The following is a 22444-nucleotide window of genomic DNA, read 5'->3' as shown; positions in this document are numbered from 1 at the left end:
CAAGTACTCTCATAATTCCAAAAGGCACGGTTCTGGGGTCTGGAGGCAAGTCAGCTTGGAAGTTTACCACTGCACCACCATGCAGATTCAATTTTATATTTTATAGTTCAATTTTATATCTTGAATTTAGGTTTGAGATTAGCTTTCTAATCATGATTTTACCCCTAAGTATATTGTGACTAAACGGCATACTATTTATTACACGCTTAGGTATTTCATTTCCGATGGGATCAGAGATAAACATGGACTAACTAAAAACATGCTCGTTGGAAAAACGATTCTGTATCTTAAACACCCCCAGGCGCGAATGGCCAATCTTACCACTTGAAGCAAGTATGTATTTTGTGTAGTGTGGGAGAGGAAAAAGGCCACACCCAAAGCGAAGGCTTCGCAGTGAAGTGATACCAAGTTTCAGAATTTTACCATTGCTATTTTCGGCACTCTTTTTCACGGTCAATGAATACTTTAAATTCTTGACCGGCTCAAAGTTCAAGAAGACGTTCCTCTGATTCATTCAGCACCCGGCTGGTCCAAGATGGAGAATTACCCGCATTCAAAGATTTAAGTCACTCGGGCAAAGAAGAGGGCCAAACTCAAATGACCAGGGCTCAGAAGTGACCCTAACAGAGGGTTACCACTCCTCCCCTCCCCCAAGGGGGCAGGCACACAAGAGCCTGACTGTACCACCAAGCAGTTACCTGACACAGAATACGACCCCGTTAGCAGGACCCTTCCCTCAATTCAGACGCTCCCAGACTCCCTTCTCTCCTCGGAGCCACCTCCATCCAGGCTGTTCCTCCTCCCCCACTCCCACCCCCACCCCCACCGCGGCCAGCCCGGCTCCCGTCAGCTTCCTCAGCCCCATCGGCATCCCACCTCTGTGCTCTCGCATACTCCACTCGTCGCCGCTTACCTTGGCGACATAGTCTTTCACCTCATCCAAGTCTCCGTTTTTCAGGGCCCACATGAACTCCTTGTCGCACATCACTGCAGCGGGGCGGGCCGCTCGGCCGGGCAGAAGACGAGGAGGCGGTGGTAGCAGCAAGCGGATACCGCGGGGCGAGAGGGAGACAGGGCCGCGCGGAGCCGAAGGGAAGAGAAGGCGGGAAAGGCTGCCAGGCGGGCGAGGCAGTTGGCCGCGGCGACCGTTGGGGCGGGAGATAGAAAGTTCTTTTGCGGCCACCGGGCCCAGCAGAGCAGGTTCCGCCTGGCCGAAGAGAAGCAAGAGCGTTTACACTTCCGGTTCACTCCCAGCTAGGACCCTCCCCCAACTTCCTCTTCCTCTTCCCTTCGGCGGAACGCCCCGCTCTCGACCCCGCCCCGATGGCCCGGGGCGGAGCGCTCCATGTGCGCAGGCGCAGTGGCTTTGCGGGCTGGCTGAAGGGGTCGGAATGGAGTGGGCGGGACTGGAAGGCCAGTGTATCGAGTCCGCAGGAGGGAAGGGCAGGGAGTGGAGGGGCAGTTAGGCTGTTTCAGGTGGAACCAGGAAGTGTCTGCACACTACACGTGGGAAAAATTTTTCTGTAAAACACAACCTTGGAGGGCATCTTGCTCACCTTCTAAAAGTGTCCAGTAGGAAGGTTTGATTTGAATCCCTTCCCTTCTCTTCCTCCCTCTCTTCCCCCTTTCTTCCTGCTTTCCTCCCACCTTTCCTCTCTTTTTCTTTCCTCTCTTTCTTGTGCCTTCCTTTTCTTCCTCCACTATCAAGCACCCTTGGCCTCCATGCCAGATTCTGCTAGGCACCGAGGATATAGTAAAAAAAAAAAAAAAAAAGATGGAATAAAACAATTCCTGCCCTCAGGACCTCTTTGATACTTAAGATCACTATGTAAATTCAGTGTGTCTATACTCGGTATAATGTTGTTTGGAGGGAAAGACTGAAGGGTGGTGGGGGAAAATGTTTACTACTCTCCCTGACTAGCAAATTATGTCCAGGACTAGGAATTCAGTTTGATGCCATAGGCCAGAGCAAACCCAACCGTCCCCTACAATTTGTGTTTTTTAAATTTTCTGTTAGTTTGTTCTTAATGGGTTGATGCTTCAGGACAATTCTACTGAAGCCGGTTCTACTCTTCCTAGAGTTTGGGTGTAATACCTTGGGGCACAGACTCCCAAGTCAATTGTTCCCAAGCCCTAATGACCCAGATATGCACACATGAACAAAGATCCAATAAAAACTTACTGGAACTATTATATATAAATATAAAATCTATTATTTATGACTCATTTAAATAAATAAGCCAAACTACTTAACTATGTTTGCCATATAATAGTATTCAGATTATAGCCTCTGGAAACAGATTGCTTAGTTTTGAATACAGATTCCAACCCTTACTAATTTTGTAAGGCAAAAATTACTTGATCCTTCTCTGTTCAGTTTTCCACATATGTTAAATGCAAACAATAGTGTTCAAAAAATGTAATTTTTAGCAATGATTTAGAGATAGCAAATAGAGGGGACCCAGGTGGCTCAGTTGGTTGAGTGCCTGACTCTTGATTTCAGCTCCAGTCATGATCTCACAGCTTGTATGATTGAGCCCTGCATCAGGCTCTGTGCTGACAGTGGGGAGCCTGCTTGGGATTCTCTGTCTCTCTCTCTGCCTCTCCCTTGCCTGTGTGCTCTCTCTCCCTCTCTCTCCTGATCTCTCAAAATAAACAAACATTTAAAAAAATAGCAAATAGACATAGGTTTCAAATCAAAATAAAAATCTCCAAATATTTAACAGCTACCCTGATTTAAGTTCTCTTAATTTTACTTTCTGACAATTAGAAACACAGATCCATCTCCCTAATGGTGATATATTTATGTATCAAATCACTCTTAAGGAGTGATTTGTAAGGCAAATCCTGGAGTCCCTATGTCTTCTCAAACTCCCTTTCTTACCTGTGTGATCCTTGAGTTACATCTTGCTGTCAGCTCTTGATTTATATCTCTAGCTCAGACTTCTACTATGATCCATTCTTTTATTTAACTTCCTAGCCATTCAAATATCTCAAACTTAATATGTCCAATATAGGATTTGGTCTCCTCTAGATTCTAAACCTGGTTGTCCCCATAGACTTCCCCTTCTCTGTGAAAGACACCACTCACCACACACCACTAGAACACATGGTGGCAAAGATTGTCTCCTTGACCAAACTTTAACCAGGCTCCTCTGAGTCCTGTTCTCAACTAAGCCTCAACCTTGATCTATAAAGACTTGAACAAACACTAACGTAATTCCTAACAGCTCAAGGCCACATCCTAAGATGACCCCAGTCCCTTTTAAAACGCTGGCCTGAGAAAACTCAAGGCTGCCAATTTTTTTTTTTTTAAACTGTTCATTCCAGCCAACACCTGAGGTTAGGGCCTCTGTTTCCCCATCTCTGTTGGAAGGTAGAATCCTAACCTCAGTGATTGCCGGCTAGCATACACAGCTGGCCTACTTGCATTTACTCTGTTGAGCCCTTACTTGCCTCCCCTTTGACCCATTCATCTCTGTACAAATCAAAGCTGAGTTCAAGTTGGATTCTTTTCCCTATAGTACCAGTTTATCAAAAGTTCAGATATAACAGAAGTAAAACCACGAAATCACTAGAAGTAACAGTCAGAAAAGGTTTATTGCACACATGCCAAAAAGATAGTTTGCAAACCGAGAGCCCTCAATCTAAAACATGAAATGAGGCTCAGGGGTATACTGTACAAAACAGCTTACATAGGGGCAAAGCAGACTGTTTATTCCTCACAGTGACAGTTACAGTATTAGAATTTTCTTAAATGACAGGACACTGGTCAGTGGAGTACCTCATATCAACCTTGGGAAACAGTTTAAGCTTTGCTTGTGATTTTCAGAGGCATAAGTAAGAGATGACCCAGGTCAAGTTAGTCTACAAAGTAAGTTTAATCATGGTTGATAACACTAAACTTGTATTGTCTGCTCAGGGAATTTTCAAGGCTGGTCGCTGTTTGTTTTTGATTTTATCAAGTTATTACTGATAAAAATAAAATCTGTCCCTTACCACTTACCACTTTAACTGATGTCTGGCTTTGATTATCTTCAACAATGGAAGTCATAAATAACTCCTATCATTCCCAATCTTTCGGTCTTATTCAATCCATCAGTGAGTCCTTCCGAATGGATCTTAAATTGTTCACAACTTGCCATCTTCACTACTGATGGCCCTCCACACCCCCTCCCGGCTCTACCTTCTCTGTCTGTGCTGCTACGGTAGCCTTCCATTTGGTCTCCCCATTTCTACTCTTACCCTTTTCCCAGGAATTCCTCGCATAGCCAGAGCTAACTTTTTCAAACAAATCCAACAGACACTGTTTCCCCTAAGACCTTTCAATGGCTTCCTATTGGGTTTAGGATACAATTCTACTTATTTGCTCTGGTCTTCAGTGTCCTCTGTGATCTGACTCAGATGTCTCTCCCATCTTATGACCCTCACCTCCCACCCGCATTGCTTCTTCAGTTTCCCAAAATCTTGTCTTCTGTCAGTTTTAGGAAAAACCAAGCTCATTCCACTGGAGGGCTGTCCTTGTTTCCTGTCTGGAATCTTCTTTTTATTCTTGTTCACCCCTTCTGAACCTTGAGGTCTCAATGCAAATATAGCCATACAATCCAGGCTTCCCCCCGCCCCCTTGCCTCACTTTTCATGAAATTTGCATTATTTTGTGGTTGTTATTTACCTATTTTGATAGGTATTCATGGTACTCAACAATATTTCCTTCTGTCTACCATCCTGAGCATAGGACAGAATTGTTCTTCCTGGCTTCCTTGTGGTTGGGTAATGTCATGTAACTAATTTTGGCCTATTAGTTATGAGCCGAAGTAATATGAGTCATTTCCATGTTTGCCAGCACAAGACCCTTCGGAGCTCTTTATTCCCTCTGCTACAGCAACCAGCAACGCTGAAGGCAGTGGCTAGAGTCAGCCCGCGTCCCTAAGTGACTGTATTGAGCAGGCCTCCCCTACCATCCCACGATGGACATGTAGTAAAATAATAATTAAACTTTTCAGCTGCTGAGATTTGGGTGTTGTGCCTGCAGCTAACACTGAGCCAATCTTGACTGATACAGAAATTGTTGTCAGAAGGGAGCTGTTACTAGAACAAAAACCTTCAATAGACGGCATTGACTGAAGGGCTGGGTAGTACACAACAAAGGAAGTGATATTAGAAGCCATAAGGATGATGAATCATATTCACAGGAGTGCAACATTAGGCAAAACAATCTCCTGCGGTAGCAAAGCCAAGCCTGAAAGGCAGATAATGTACCCTGTATATTTGTAGCTCTAGTTGAAGAGACTAGAAAATGGAAAGCTGGTGGCATGTGTTGGTAACTATTTGTGTGTGGGGGGGGCATGTTTTAATATTTTTCTCTGCTTTATTGAGATATAATTGACACACAACTTTGTGTAAGTTTAAGATGTACAGCGTGATGATTTGATATATGCATATGTTGCAAAATGATTACCTCAAAAATGATGGTAAATACATTCATCACCTCAAAGTTACTGTGTGTGTGTGTGTGTGTGTGTGTGTGTGTGTGTGTGTGGAGAATTTTTAAGATTTACTCTCAGCATCTTTTGGGGATGCAATACAGTATTGTTAACTAGAGTCACCACACTATACATTAGATCCTCACAACTTACCTTATAACTAGAATCTTGTACCCATTGGCCACTTTCATCCAATTCCCCCAGGCCCTACCCTCTGACAACCACCAATCTTCCGGTTTTTTTCTGTTTGGTGTTTTAGATCCACACATAAGGAAGGTGAAGATCACACAGTTTTTGTTTTCCTCTGTCTGACTTTTTTCAGGTAGCACAATATGTTCAAAATTCATCCATGTCTCAAATGGCAGGATTTCCTTTCTTATGGCTGAATAATATTCTGTTGTGTGTATATACTACATCTTCTTTATCCATTCATCTGTCAATGGACGGTTAGGTTGTTTCCATCTCTTGGATATTCTAATTAATGATGCAGTGAACATGGGGCTGCAGATGTCCGTCTGGGATAGTGATTTGGTATTCTTTGGCTATACACCCAGAAGTGGAATTGGTGAATCATATGGTAGTTCTATTTGTAATTTTTAGAAGAACCCTCATACTGTTTTCCAAGTGGCTGTACAATTTACATTCCCAGCAACAATATACAAGGACTCCCTTTCCTTCATATCCTGGCCATCATTTGTCATCTCTTGTCTTTTTCATAATGGCCATTCTTACAAGTGTGAGGTGATAGCTCATTGTGGTTTTGACTTGCACTTCTCTGATGATTAGTGATGTTGAGCACCTTTTCATGTGACTGTTGGCCATTTGTATGTTTTCTTTGGGAAAATGCCTATTCAAGTCTTTTGCCCATTTTTAAAGTGGATAATTTGTTATTTTGCTATAAAGTTGTGTGGGTTCCATATATGTTTCAGATATCAACCCCTTATCAGATATGTGATTTGCAAATATTTCTTCTAATTCTATAGCTTATCTTTTAATTTTGTTGATTGTTTCTTCCTCTGAGCAGATTTTTAGTTTGATATAATCCCACTTGTTTATTTTTACTTTTGTTCCCTGTGTTTTGGGTATCATATCCAAAAAATCATTGCCAAGACAAATGTCAAGAAGCATTTTTTCTGTTTTCTTTAGGATTTTTATGGTTTCAAGTCTTATATTTAAGTCTTTAATCCATTCCCAGTTAATTTTTAAGTGGTGTAAGATAGTGGTCTAATTTCACTCCTTTGCATGTGGCTGTCCAGTTTTCCCAACACTAATTATTGAAGAGACTATCTTCTCGCCATTTAGTCTTTGTGGCTTTTTTTTTCAAATGTTAGGTGACTACACATGTGTGGGTTGATTTCTGGGCTCTTTATTCTCTTCTATGTATCTGGTTTTATGACAGTATGATATAGTTTTGATTACTATAGTTTTGTAATATTTTTTGAAATCAAAGTGTGATGCTTTCAGTTTTGTTCTTCTTTCTCAGGAGTGCTTTGGCTATTTGAGGTATTTTGTGGTTCCAAACTAATTTTAGGAATTTTTTCTATCTATGTATAAAATATCACTGGAATTTTTATAGAAGTTGTATTGAATCTACAGGTTGATTTGAGTGGTATAGACATTTTGACAATATTTAATTCTTCCAATCCATGAACATGGGGATCTCATTGCATTTGTTTGTATCTTCTTCAATTTCTTGAAGAAGAATTTTACCAATGTCATATTATTTTCAGTGTATTGATCTTTCACCTCCTTGGTTAAATTTATTCCTAAGTATTATATAACTTCTGATGTCATTGTGAATAGGCTTGTTTTATTTCTTTTTCAGAGAGTTCATTGTTAAATGTATAGAAATGCAGCTAGGTTTTATATGTTGATTTTGTATCCTGTAACTTTACTGAATGGCATTGGTTTTAACCATTTTTGGTAGAGTCTTTAGGGTTTTCTATATGTAAGGTCATGCTATCTGCAGAGACAATTCTAATTCTTCTTTTCCAATTTGGATGCCTTCTAGTTATTTCTTTTTCTTGCCTGATTGTTCTGGCTACTGAAAGTCGGCACCCTTGTTTTGTTCCTGATCTTAAAGGAGAAGTTATCAATCTTTCACCCTTGACTATGTTGTTAGCTGTGGGCTTGTCATATATACTTTTATTATGTTGAGGTACATTCTTGCAATACCCAATTGTTGAGAGTTTTATTATGAAAAGATGTTGAATTTTGTCAAATGCTTCACCTGCATCTATTGAGATGATCATGATCTTTATCTTTCATTCTATCAATGTGATGTTTCCCATTTATTGATTTGTGTATGTTGAACCATCCTTGTAACCCCCAGAGATAAATATCATTTGATCGTGGTGTATGAACCTTTTAATGTTCTGTTGAATCAGTTTGCTAGTCCTTTGTTGAGAATGTTTGCATCTACATTTATCAGGGATATTGGCCTGTTGTTTCCTTTTCTAATAGTATTTTCATTTGGCTTCTGTATCCAGGTAATTCTGGCCTTGTGAAATGAGATTGGGAACATTTCCTCCTCCTCATATTTTTTAAAAGAGCTTGAGAAGGATTGTAATTAATCTTTTGAGTGTTTGGTAGAATTTACCACTGAAACCATCTGGTTCTAAACTTTGTTAGGAGGCTTTGGATAAGTGATTCAATCTCTTACTTTTTTACTTATTATTGGTCTGTTTAGATATTCTATTTCTTCATGATTCAGTATTGGTAGGTTGTATCTTTCGAGGAATTTATCCACAATTCTAGGTTGTCCTGGAACAACCTAGGCATAGAATTGTTCATAGTAGTTCATAGTAGTCTCTTATGACCCTTTGTATTTCTGTGATATCTGCTGTAACATTCCCTCTTCATTTCTATTTTATTTATTTGAGTCCTCTTTTTTTTTCCTTGGACAATCTGGCTGAAGTTTGTCAAAATTGTTCATCTTTTCAAAGAGCCAACTCTTATTTTGTTAATCTTTTCCATTGTTTTCTTGTTCTCAATTTACTTATGCTCCAGTCTTTACTATTTCATTCCTTCTAATGCTGGGCTTAGTTCATTCTTCTTTTCTAGTCTCGTGAGGTATAATGTTAGGCTTATTTGAAATCTTTCTTTTTTCTTTTTCTTCTTCTTCTTCTGTTTAATGTTTATTTTTGAGAGAGAAAGGGAGACAGAGTATGAGCCTGGGAGGGGCAGGGAGAGACGGAGACACAGAATCTGAAGCAGACTCCAGGCTCTGAGATGTCAGCACAAAGCTGGATGCGGGACTTGAACTCAAGATCATGACCTGAGTCGAAGTAGGGTGCTTATCCACCCAGGCACCCCATATCTATCTTTTTTCTTAATTTGTATACTTATAGCTATAAACTTTCCCTTTAGAACTGATTTTATGGAGCCTCATAAGTTTTAATATGTTGTGCTCCCATTTTCACCTATCTCAAGATTTTTAAAAATTTCCCTTTTGATTTCTCCTTTGATTCACTGGTTGTTCAAGAGTGTGTTGCTTAATTTCCACATATATGTAACTAGTCCAGCTTTCCTTTCATTTATAGTTTTATACCACTATGGTTAGAAAAGATATTTCATATAACTTGTTGAGGCTTGTTTTATTGCCTAACATATGATCTATCCTCAAAAATGTTTCATGTACCCTTGATGAGAATGCAATTCTACAGCTTTCAGCTGGAATATTCTGTATGTATCTGTTAGGTCTGTCTGGGTGTTGGTACTACTGCATACACAAGATACTACAGGATGACATGAAACAAAAGTAATTGTCCAGCTTGCAATTACAACTGAAAGAGATCATAGAGAATCCAGAGATTTGGAGGCTTGCATTTGGAAGACACAAATGATTCCCATCCATAACTGAGATGAGCAAAAAAGCTGATTAGAACTCAGCCTGTGTCAAGGATCAAATCAAGGATAGGACAGTCACACTTGTGACTAAAACCTCTGAGTAGATTCAAGTGATGTCCAGTAAAGCCTTCCAGTGGAATAAAATGGTACAGAGCTTCTCACTAACAAAGCCTGATGGGCTCAAGCTACCCATAAGAGAAATAAAAGAAAAATTTGTGTTTCAGAAACCACAGTGGCTGTGATGATAGCACATGGAATGGACTTGAGTCAAATGTAGGAGAAACTGACTACAATTTTTAGGGTGGTGCCAAAATATCTAGCAGTGGGTTCTAAAGGAAGCTGTAAGCGAGACTTTAAATGACTCTTGGGCCTCAACTTTCTGTGGGCTGAAAGTAGTCTGAGAAAGCTGTACAAAAACCAAGAAGGAAATATTCTCCAATGCTCACTAATCTTTTAAAAATTATTTTAATTTATTTTTGAGAAAGAGAGAGAGAGCGAGCAAGTAGGGTAGGGGCAGAGAGAGAGGGAGACACAAACTCTGAAGCAGACTCCAGGCTCTAAGCTGTTGGCAAGAGAACCCAACGTAGGGCTTGAACTCGTGAGCCATGAAATCATGACCTGAGCCAAAGACAGACGCTTAATCGACTGAGCCACCCAGGCATCCCATCCAACGCTCACTTAATCTAAGAGCATGGAGGATAATGGAAAAGAACTCTTCTAAAAGGTGGGAGGTGGAATTAATGACCACAAGAAACAATGCAATGGGAGAAGAAAGGCTCCCATGGATCAGAATTGGTGCTTAACTGAGGAACATTCCTCACCCTAGTGTCTATGACCCTCAATGTCTGCCCGGCAGGATTTCACAACTGCCGTGGATTAGCAATGGCTATAATAATCCTCTTCTCCCTTTCGGATGCAAGTATTTGTAATGGTTATCCTGTTCCAAACAGGATGGGGTGGGAGTGAGGAGGGGTCGAGAGGTGGGGAGGATGGTGCAACTATTTTGTTTATTTATGCATATGTCTCCAGGTCAAGAGAAGATACATGTAGGGCTGAGTACTGTGAGACCTTGGACTTTGAGTTTGACACAGTGATAAAACATTTGGGATTCTTTCCCTGGAGAGGGTATGCATATATTTTGCCCATGGGAAGAAAGGTAAACCTAGTCATCTAATGATCAGAAGGGCCGACCGTAATCACTGGTCTCATCTGCTCACGCTCCCCACATTGGAGCACTTTCTGTCCCCCTAGCAGTTAGATGGTCCACGTGACTAGTTCTGGCAAGTGAGTTATGAACATAAGAGATATTAAAACATTTCTGGGCCAGAATATTTAAGCATTCAAATGCCATTTTGACCTCCTTCAATATACGTTTTCCAATAGGCAACCCTCCACCTGTTTTCCTGAGTATCTGTTAGAAGCAAATTCCCCTGACAACCTGTGATAGACATGTGGTATGTGAGAAATAAATTGTTTGTTTTAAGCCACTAAGATTTGGGAGATTCTATATCATTACGGAATAATCTAGTATATTCTGAATAAAACATCAATTTATTGCTTGGCTATTGCATTAGAAGGTAGGCTGAAGACAAGAACCTTGTCTGTCTTGCTCTAAGTTATATACTGAGTGTTTATCACTGCACTGGCTCATAGCAGATGCTCAAAAATATTTCTTGAATTATTGAATGGGTTAATTCTCTTAGTATGATTAAGAACCTTACCCAGCCAAGCCTCATGCCTGAATAGACAGTCATCTCACTTGTTCCTGGTGTGACCCAAGACAATGCACGCAAACAGGGTCTAAATAGTTTTCAAAAAGAACTTGAGACTGGCTTCAAAACACACACACAAAACCATAACCTTGTATAGGGCCATGTCAATTGTAACTGGGACCATGTCCTTATATTGGCTTGGTAGAATGAGGGTGAAAAGTCTGCAAGTGGAAAGTCAGAACAAGGCTTGACAATAAGGTGGATTTGCTGAACGTGTTATAGGGATATTTTTTGAGAGTAAAAGAAAGTATGGTCTATAGAACATTGCTGAAAAGCTTTTCAAATGTGAAATGCAGTGCTAAGGGACGAAAATGGCTTTAACAGCACCCAGAATGTCTGCCTGAGCATAAAGTTCAGTTTCCCATTTCTCTTGCTTCTCTCAAGCTCTCCTTTAGGTCATGGGCCTCATGCAGATTCAGTGTCATGAACAGCTAGGACTCTTAACAGTTAAACACTTTCAAGAAAAGACTCAAGTAACCCTGCGCTTCGTGTGTCCTGATTAAGCCTTCTAAAATAAATGCCTGGTATCAGCGCTGAGTTCCAGGCAGCAGGTGCTGATGAGTCAGTGAGCAATAGTCCAAGACCAGAGTTGGGCCAGAGGGCCAGCATATAGGCCATGTTGTGTGTGTGGCCATCAATCTGGGAGGCCACTATATTTGGGATGGACACACAACTGGAGTGATTGAGTGTGATGCTAGAGCTACCTAGGTCCTCCTGCTTCAAAGGATCTAGACCCATTTTTAGAATGGGAGTAAGCTAGGCTTAAACAGCCTCAATGTGGACAGTGATGCACCTCAGAGGCCAGGAAATAATAGCTCTGATCCTTCCAAGGACTGGATCATAGTGGCAACAGCAGACCCAAACTCTGGCTGGCTTAGCTAAGAGGAGATAGGCCATTTTAGGAAAATGATAAGATAACTTGACCAAATAGAGACATTTAGTTCATAGGAGGGGAGACCTAGACTGACTGTGTGAACTCTTATTTGTAAAAACTTACTCTTCTAAGACTTTTGAATTTCTTGGTTCTGAATTATGTGTAATTTTTTATCCTTAATTATTACAGGATAATATTTATTGTTATTTTCTTGGTTATGGAAACACATGTATTGTTTGGACAAAACACAATCAATGGAAAAGTGTGCTGTTTTTCATTTTATGACTCCATACCTACGCAGATTCCTGTTCCAGGCACCATTATTCACCTTTGGCAGTACCTGAATTTTTGGTGCATCCCTGGGTTGAAATGAATAGTCTCTGAAGTGTTCACGTTGAGATCCTGAACCAAATAGGAAAGGCAAATGTCACGCTGCCATAAGTGACAGCAATTGCTGAAATGGACCCTTAGGGAATTTTACTAGACTGGATGGATTGGGAGTCAGAGATAGAGCTTGCAAAGTCTGCCACATTGACTTGAGTTCGTGATGCAACTAAAGACTTCTTGAAGGAAGAGTTGAAATCTCACTGGATTATTAACAATCTGCCTGCAAGAGCAAGCATCAGTAAATTTCTGGTGCTGATTATGATAACGTTATGGAGACTGTAAAAGTCTGATCACAGGCATCAGAAATAACTTCCAGAAACATGCTTGTAGCTGGAGGGAAATTGATTTTTGATGCAAGACACACACATCAGAATGTCTGCATTTATAACATTCTTGACTATCATAATTCTGAAATGTTTTCCTTTGTATAGACTTACTAAAGAATACATGTGGGGAGAAGGAATCATATTTTATAAAACTGAAAGGTTACTAGGGAATATAGACAAATAGATACTAGTGTGTATAACTGGGTAATTAACACCTACAATTCACTTTGTTGTGAATAGACTCACTCATTCCACAATCTCTGAGGTTGGCTCTGGGCAGAAACCCAGAGGAGCAGCAGGAGGAAGAGAGATTACTGAATCTCCATGGTCCACCCCTCAAAAAGCCCTGTGCTTCATCAATAGGCACCTCATTAATATTTTCCAGTGCTCACAGCCAATGGACAATGGTTGTCCTCTTTGTCACTTAGTTCTTTATAGCTTTCCTTATGTGGTTTGTGTCCGATGCTGGAGGATAGAGGTAATTGGGAACTAAAGTCCTTTGGGAAAGATTCAAATGCTCAGATCTTGCAGGGACTCTGAAGAATGATTTCAACAGGTCAAGACTCTCCAAGGTAGATGGAAAAAGGGTCATTTTTTTCTGCTAAGTTTAGGGAAATTTACTAAGAGATAAAGAAGACAACAATTCAAACTTCCATGAGCTGTGTTTTTATAAAACAAACTATCCAAGTCATATAAGTCTTATAAGTGTTAAGACTAACAAAAATATATATTAACACATGCGACACATTTATGTTCATTTTCTATGACTTTGAGTATTTCTTTTCCAAAGTTATAGAAGTTTATTTATTGTTTGTTCTTTATTTGATTTTTTGGATGCCATTTTTCCAACCACAAATCATAAGTTGTTCTTATGAAAAAAATATGATATTTTATGGTGTTTCATTTTATTTTCCATTTCCAGGTACCATGTGGTAAAAATCCTGACCCATCTCTAATATTTTTTTCTGCTAAATTGAGGGAGGGTCTAATGGCACTACAATGCTTTCTCTAATCTTCAAAACATGTGACTATGTAGGAGTCTTTATGAGTAGGAGCAAATGTAATAAAAATGCATGTTATATGGATACTGGTTTTATTGCTAAAAGTAAATGCTTGGCTGTATCCTTCTCAGTAAATGCATCCCCCTTAGAGAGCTCTATACATATCAACCATAGGGGAGCATGGTATGGAAAGGAGGTAGGGTGAAAAAGAATAATAATGGTAAAAGCAAACTTTCTACTGTCTTATTGATTATTAAGGGATTTTGGGGCATGGGGTGGTTCAGTCGGTTGAGCGTCCGACTTCAGCTCAGGTCATGTTTTCACAGCTCGTGGGTTTGAGCCCCATATCAGGCTCTGAGCCTGCTTTGGATTCTGTATTTCCCTCTTTCTCTGCCTGCCCCAGTTCATGCTCTGTCTCTCTGTCTCTGTCTCTCTTTTTCTCAAAAATAAATAAAAACTTTGAAAAAAGAAAGGCTTTTGTATTATTTCATCTGACCAAACTATCCTGTGAAGTTAGGTTTACTATATTATTTTGCTGATGTGAAAATAAAGTGGCATCAGCTTACGTGACTTTCCAAGGCTGCGTAGACTGTAGGTGGAGAAGGTGGTTGCCCATCAGGGCTTTAGGACAATAATGTTTAGAAAAACTAAAGGTGCACATGCACAATGTGATAAGAGCAGGAGTTGAGTATGTTAAAGTCCCAGGTTCAAATACATATAACTGAGTAGAAGTATTTCAGAAAAGGCTCAAAACCAAGAAGTATTCGCCAAGGTAAATTTGTTCAAAGAATTTTCAGAATGGGAGATCAGGGTATACCTTCCACAGTTCAAGCTTGAGGATGAACTCTGGAGTGACTACTCAGGAAGAATCTTGCCTCTTTAAAGACCTGAGAGCCAAAGAGGTATCTCTATGCTAGGAAGGGTCAGAACTATGGAGTAAGGAAAGAAAACTGGAAATGACTATGAAAATCATTGTGTTTGCATCAGGATTTCTCAACTTCAGCATGATTGACATCTTGGGTGGGACAATTTTTTGTTGTAGGGAGCTGCCTTGTGCACTGTAGGGTATTTAGCAACATCCTTGGCTGTTACCCAATGGATATCAGTAATATCACGCCTTTCCATCTCAGCTGTGACTACCAAAAATCTCTCTATACCATTGCCAAACGTCCTCTAGGGGGCCATGTCACCCCTGGTTAGAATCATTATTTAAAATGAATCAAGTAATTGAATTAGGGAACCAAGATTTAAACTTCAGGTTAACTAACCTGGACATGGATTGCATTTCAATGGTTTTAATGGTTTTTTCCCCCCTCACACTGTTGTGAAGTATTATAAAGCAATATGATCAACTTGACAGATGTATGCTCACTGGGCAAACTCCTACAGATGTGTACTATCAGGGAAAAATAAAAAGGGGGAAATTGTGGGGGCGCCTGGGTGGCTCAGTCGGTTAAGCATCTGGCTTCGGCTCAGGTCATGATCTCGCAGTTCGTGGGTTTGAGCCCCGCATCAGGCTCTGTGCTGACAGCTAGTTCAGAGTCTGGAGCCTGTTTCAGATTCTGCGTCTCCCTCTCTCTCTGACCCTCCCCTGCTTGTGCTGTCTCTCTCTGTCTCTAAAAATAAATTTTAAAAATGTACATTTTTTTTAAAGTGGGGTAAATTGTGGTCTTATGGTAAAAATCTAGAGAAAAATTCTAGACTATTGAGATAATGGAAGTAGAACATTACCTGAAGCAGAAATTTCCTGAGTCTCTTTCTTTTGCATCAGCTTTAAGCTGTTGTTAGGGATGTGAAATGGTACAATGTTTTTGGAGGACCATCTGGCCTTGACCTTCTCTGGCATGTGGAGGAGTTTTTTTTTTTTACCATATATCAAGCTCACTGATGCTGAATCACAAGGGCTCAGAGCCATCTACTCTGACGTTTCTGGTGAGAGAAACTCTCACGACTGTCTCCTAGAAAAATGAAATTAAAATATAACAAGAAACAAGAATTTGAATTTGTTCCAAGGAGGTCATGAGGAGCTTATTTTTTATAGGACAAGAGGCTTGTAATATCATGGCTTCCAAGAGCTAAGAGGGCACAAGTCTTGGTGGAGAATGTAACATGCAATAAATGATTTTCTGGAAAATCCACTGGTGAAAAAATAATAATACAAGTAAATCAGTCAAAGATATAGAGTTATGACCAATCTTTCATTTTAGCTCCAACACTGTCATTTCAACTTAGAAAGGAATATAATGAGGGATATAAATTCTTGAGAGAACTTCCCTACAGGAACTTGCTGAATTTTTAATGCATGGATTAAAAAATCATGCTCACCATAGAGAAATCATTAGTGACCACTTTAGTGGGCATTGCTTTTAGAAGTTATTTTGGCTGTCCAGCAATGGAATGCTCATCTTCTGTTTTGGGAATTCTCCTTCTAATGAGTCTTGGAAAGAAGCAGGCCTATTTGCAAGCATACAGGCAGGAAATGCCAATCCTTGCTCATTGGGGCTCTGTCTGGGACTTAGCCTCCATCAGTCATAGGGTGCTAGCTGAGATCCCAGAGCAGGTGACGTGGGGGCTCTGAGACTCGAGTGCTATGGAGCTGACAGCAGAAGGAGACTCAATTCCTTACGATAGTTGGGTTTACGTATCATCTAGGACTGGGAGTGTCATCTGAGGTTCAGAGGTGACAACACAGTAGTGGAGACAGAGGGGACAGGGGTCTTACCAGATAGGTTCTGCCTCAAGATTCTGGGTAATGTTGTTGGCTACTCAATCCCAAGCAAGGTCTTCAGTTCTTCCAGTGATTGTGGGAGCCGCTCCTCATGTTTAATAATCCCACTTCCTGCTTAAGTCAGCTGGAATTGGTTTTCGTTGCCTGCTGCTAAGAGCCCTCAGTCATCCAATCATTAACTTGTAAGAACCACATTTATAGCAACAAAAGCAGAAAGTCTGCTTTCAATGCAAACTTTGGTAGTAGTAACAGTAAGAATCACGACAATAGTTAACATTTCTTGAGTGTTTACTCCCTGTCAAGCGCTGTCTAAGTTTGCCACATTTATGAACTCCTTAAATCCTGACCTCAATCCAAGAAGCAAACTAGGGCCCGGGGAAGTTACCAGCACACCTGGGAAGATGCAGCACTGGGGGTTGAATCTGACCAGTCTGATCCAGCGCACGTGCTTTTAATAGTTATCCAGTAAAGATCCGCCCAATCTGCTGCGGAGCTGCCTTTTCCATTGCTCTTTTAAGTTTTCATGTTTCTTTGGAAAAAGATCCTTCACGTTTTCGCTGATAATTTCTAATGCACGAGGCTTTCCCTTCCACAATGAGGAGGAAAGGTACTCCAGTTGGCCATTTATCCCCTCATGCATCCATTCAGCTAGCAATTAGGAATACCTGCGGCAGGCAGACCCTCAGAATGGCCCCCCTTGATCTCTGCCTCCTGGTGTTCACGCACTTGAATTATCGCAGCACAGTTAACGATATCCTTCATTATACCCTAACACGTGAGTCAGACAATAGGTCTGGGGAGGCCCCTGAAGTTGTAAACTTGAACAGCCTTTCCTAAACGTTATTTTTTTTCAGACGTAAAAATAAGAAGATACAGGATGAAAGAAATTCAATTATAAGTTAGCATCAAGATGGACACACGTGTGTTTTATTTCTTAGTATAAGAAAGAGTAACTTGGATGAGAAATCTACATTTAAAAATGGTACAATGACAGTGTCTCACTGTGTACAGCAACATTATAAAACATGATTGATCGTCTTACCTCCATAATAGACTGTTGTGGTCTTCATTATGCTTTATGAATACCGATAGAGTCTACGGTCTAATGCTTTTAAAAATTCCTTTTCCTTTTCCCATGACTATGCTCCCATTTCATAATCTATTAATGATACCGAGAGTTCGACCTGACAAAAGGCCATTTAAAAGAAAATAATTTAGTTCTCCACATTACTTTGAAATGTAAGCTGAAAACAAATATTTCTTAAAAAGCAATTACATATCTCTGCGCTTATTAGTCGCTCCACATGTATTATAAAAGTTGAGTGCTTTATGTGAGGGAGGTAATGGGGAATCGTTGTTAGCGACATTCATTGTTCTCTGTACTTGTTAGAACAAGTAAAATGAAGTGTTAAGGAAATTCAAGTTTAAGCATTATCATTGTGTATTTGACAGCCTACAAAAATTAACATATGAACATACTTTTACTCTGTTGACATCTTGTTCTCATTTAACTATAATAAAAAGGGAAATATGAAAATATTCCAGATGGCTGCATTGACGAAGAAGTAGAAATCATTATCAACCAGTGCAAAGCATAATAGTAATTATAATGCTCATATAGGATTTTGAGAAACGTTATTTTACATATATTATTCTTATGTAATACTTAGAAGCAACTCTAGGAAGTTGATGACATTGCTATTTTCATTTTAGGGTTGAGAGAATAGATTCCAGGGAATAGCTGACCCACAATAGTGGATGGTGAGGTTGGAGCTAGAACCCAGTGTCCCGACTTCTAACTCTGCGATTTTCATTATATGAGGCTGTCTTCCTAAGACGGTGGGGGCGGGGGAGCTGATCTCAACCTTGGGTTGAAGGTGATTTCAGGATTTTCAAAAATAAGTGTTTAGGAAGTAGGAATAGCTGTTTGGTTTGATGTTTAAGAAAATTGTCAGAAGTGAAATGAGTCCTTCCCAGCCCAGTTACTTTTTACTCTTTTCAGGTAGAAGATACAGAGTCATAATCCAGATCCTCCCTTTGTGAGAAGCATTCTCTTGGAGGTGCTACTTTGCATAAACCCTGGAGGCAGACCTGGGATCCAACCTCAGTTCTGTCACCTCCCCAATGAAGCCACCTTGGACAAGTGAATTCATTCTTCTAAAGCCCAGTTTCTTTATCTGCAGAATGTGGATGAATAAAATACATGCATGAAAAGATTTTTTTATGAAGGCAAAATAATTTTGGTAAGTTACCCAACAAATTGCAGTAAGTACACTATTAGCTATTATCTTCATGTCATGTGTTCGGGGACTGAAATTTCTCCAATGAGAGTAAATGGAGTATATGCAAAAAATTTCATAGCTTACACATTAGGACATCATCTCAGTAAAACTGAATATGACTCAAGTCCACATGGGGAGAAGTCTTAGTACTGTGACTTCTAAATTTTCCAAAGATACTAAATCAAATATTTTGTTCCATTATTTGGATAAGTCATCTTATTTTTTTTTCTTTTATTATAGTTTATTGTCAAGTTGGTTTCCGTACAACACCCAGTGCTCATCCCAACCAGTGCCCTCCATGCTTATCACCCATTTTCCCCTCTTCTCCACCCTCCCATCAACCCTGTTTGTTCTCAGTATTTAAAAGTCTCTTATATGGAGTATCATTGAAACTACTGTATTGTAAATGATGGAAAATAATTGCATATGTTAAAAAAAATAAATTGTATAAAAAAATAAAAAATAATAAAAATTAAAAAAAACATAAAAAAATAAAACCTAGTGAAGGAGAAACTTTGAAATATCAAAAAAAAAAAAAAGTCTCTTATGGTTTGCTTCTGTCCCTCTCCTTAACTATTTTTTCCCCTTCTCCTCCCCCAAGGTCCTCTGTTACATTTCTCCTGTTGCACATATGAGTGAAAACATGGTATCTGTCTTTCTCTGCCTGACTTATTTCACTTAGCATAATACCCTCGAGTTCCATCCACATTGCTACAAATGGCCAGATTTCATTCTTTCTCATTGCCACATAGTATTCCATTGTATAGATAAACCACATCTTCTTGATCCATTTGCAGTGATGGACATTTAGGCTGTTTCCATCATTTGACTATTGTTTAAAGTGCTGCTATGAACATTGGGGTACATGTACCCCTATGCCTCAGCACTCCTGTAAGGGGTTTTTTCTTAAAGCAGCAATTTGGGGCACCTGGGTGACTGAGTCAGTTAAGTGTCTGAATTTAGCTCAGGTCATGACCTCATAGCTCCTGAGTTCAAGCCCCGCATGGAGCTCTGCACTGACAGCATGGAGCCTGCTTGGATCCTCTGTCTTCTTCTCTCTCTCTCCTCCTCCCTTGCTCATGCTCACTCTCTAAAATATAAATAAACATTAAAAAAAGATTCATTTTAACTTTAAGATGCTATGATTTCACAATCTTTGAGAATGCATTCTGCATAAAGATGCCCTGATTTATGAGGCCCGTGGGATGCATCCAGCCCAAATTGTTAAGAAGAAAGATTGGAAGTTGCCACAATCCTTTACTTCTTGGGTATGGTCAGAGGTCAACATCTTAGTGATGCATAAAGCAGTTCCGATCTTCTCTTATACATTGAAAACTTCATTAAAGTGATAATTCAAATTGTAAGAATGATTCTTCCATAAGATGCAATGAGATCATTTTCATTTGGAAGGAAGACAAAAATGTAGTCTGAAAAATCGTAATTTTTTCTGAATGGTCCTCGTACAAAACCATGTGACGACCATTGCCCTAGATGGCGTTTATGATGTCTGCACCCTGAATATCACTTCTAATTCCTTCATCAGTCTTAGAATTGTAGATTGTAAGGCCAGAAAATTGAAATTGTTGGCATAGAAAGTTTCTCCCACTAGATTAGTCTTTTTTTTCTTTTTTTTTTTTTTCCCTCAGAATACAGCAGTGGCTGGATCTCAGGAGAGGGTATGGGAGGAAAAGAGGCGATTTCTCTCCTAGTTGAAGGAGGGAGTACAGAGGAGGGTCAATCAAATTTAATATGGACTCTAACTTTTCCAAAGTATGTACTTTCTCAACAGCAGGATCACCTCCTTCCCAAATGAATGTCCCCGTAATAACAGCTTTTACTTAGGAAGCAATGATTGTGTCCAGTAGAGGTAGTTAAAAATTAGACACCAGATTCTACGTTCCATGAGAATGAAGTACTCCCTTCTGTAACCCTGGAAAGTAACAGAATTTGGTAGATAGCAGGAAGTCAGCGATGTTCTTGTTCTGCTGAGGGAGGAAATGAATTGAAAACAACTGAGTGGATCACTTTTTATCTTTTCCCATCTAAGCTTCTAGTGGTGAGAGAGCCCCCTGCTGGAAGAATGCATATTACATACGCTCCGTAACGAAGCACCAGGTACTGAAAATGTTTTGGTTAATCATGACTGCTTTTAGACCAGGTCATAGAAAAAGAATGGCGCCTTATTGGGAAGGATATTGTAAAACCCTCTGTGAAGAATCACTGGATAGAACAGGACTCCGTTTGCAGTGATTGGATATGTTATAGATCAATGGACTTCAAAACAGCCTCGTGTGCCTAAATTTCTGATATGATCTTACAAACCTATAACCTGTCATATGAGTAATACAAGCAGCAGTAAGCATTGTTGTCACCTGAAATTCATACATTTGTCTAATATATGCATACCTGTATTCATGTAGCACAAAATTATATATACACATACAATCTGCACGCTGCATAATAATTATATAAATGATACTTTGTGACAATGACTAGGTATTACTTTTTACAAAACCAAGACAAAATGTGACAGGTTTGCTTTTCATTGGTTATTCAAAATGAGAACCACTAACACTTTTTACATGGTTTAACACACATACGTGCTTGCACGCACACTAGGTCTGGAACTAACCTCTCAATTCTTACAGTTGCTTGTACACCTGTGTTTTGTTCTGTGTGCTCACTTACACCCAAGGGTCTGTAATCAACACCTGAGTGTTTCTTCTGGTGCACTGCTCTGGGTTCCCTGGGGGAGAGCACAGTGGGATGGGGTGCTGGGCCCCAGCTGCTTAGTGACTGCCATCTGAGTGAGGAGACAGAAGCATCTGGAGAGTGGATGGGAGGGGGTCTCTTCCCCTAGGAATGGAGGAAATACGCAGAGAGTTGAAAAGTATCTGGAAGTAGGGCCACCAACCAGGAGGGCTCCTGGTTCCTTCACTCATTAGGAACACCTCTTCTTTCATCAAAAGTCCACAGGAAGAGGACTTTGCAACCACCAAGTGCCTACACCAGGGGTTTTCAAAGTGGGCTCCATGTAGGAATCACCCGAGGAACATTAAAGAATACATCTTGAAGCTTCCCATGCTCAGGAACAGAAGGAGCGCCTGGCTGACTCATCCATGGCGTGGGTGACTCTTGATCTGGGGGTTGTAAGTTTGAGCCCCATCTTGGTTGGGGATGGAACTACTTAACAATAAAATCTTAACAAAAACCAGGGCAGAAGGAGAGGAAACATGAAGGGCAGGGAGTAAACAAAGGAGGAAGACGAGGGAAGCAAAACCCTGACTGCTCCTCAGTTGACTCTTCCCTTGGATGACAATCATTGGAAGGAATCCTGCAAGCAGAGCTGTGGATGTGCGGAACAGAGCAGAAATATTGGTTTGTAGACAGAATTACTCTTTTATTCAACATTTCATTTTTCTTAAATCTGCTTTTTTCACTATAGAAAAGATCGTCAGTAAATTTTTTTTTGTGCACTTGATCGGGTGGGGAAGTGTTGAATATGTGTGCTGGAAAGGAGTTTAGATTTGGTGCAAAGGGCGATAATCATTTAAATATAGTATTAGCTAAAACTAAATACATGATAACAGATAAAGGACTCTTTTAGAATTTAATTCCTTTGGGCTGCCTGGGTGGGTCAGTCAGTCTAGCGTCAGGCTCTTGATTTTGGCTCAGATCATGATCCCAGGATCTTGGGATGGAGCCCCATGTGGGACTCCATGCTGAGCATGAAGCCTACTTA

The 22444-nt window shown here is 40.2% G+C and overlaps 1 protein-coding gene across 1 annotated transcript in view; it reads right to left on the bottom strand.

The window, feature by feature from the left end:
• MTPN (myotrophin) overlaps nucleotides 1-1265 on the bottom strand; it is a 55535-nt gene extending 54270 nt beyond the window's left edge. The window contains exon 1 of the mRNA XM_029922879.1: nucleotides 914-1265. Within this exon, the coding sequence (XP_029778739.1) occupies nucleotides 914-985 (72 nt within the window). The 5' untranslated portion in view covers nucleotides 986-1265. The remainder of the gene's footprint in view (nucleotides 1-913) is intronic.
• Between the last annotated feature and the right edge of the window lie 21179 nt (nucleotides 1266-22444).

This window comes from Suricata suricatta, chromosome 2 (genome assembly GCF_006229205.1).
Source record: "Suricata suricatta isolate VVHF042 chromosome 2, meerkat_22Aug2017_6uvM2_HiC, whole genome shotgun sequence".
In the NCBI taxonomy this organism is placed as follows: domain Eukaryota; kingdom Metazoa; phylum Chordata; class Mammalia; order Carnivora; family Herpestidae; genus Suricata; species Suricata suricatta.
This window is presented reverse-complemented; position numbering and strand designations above follow the sequence as displayed.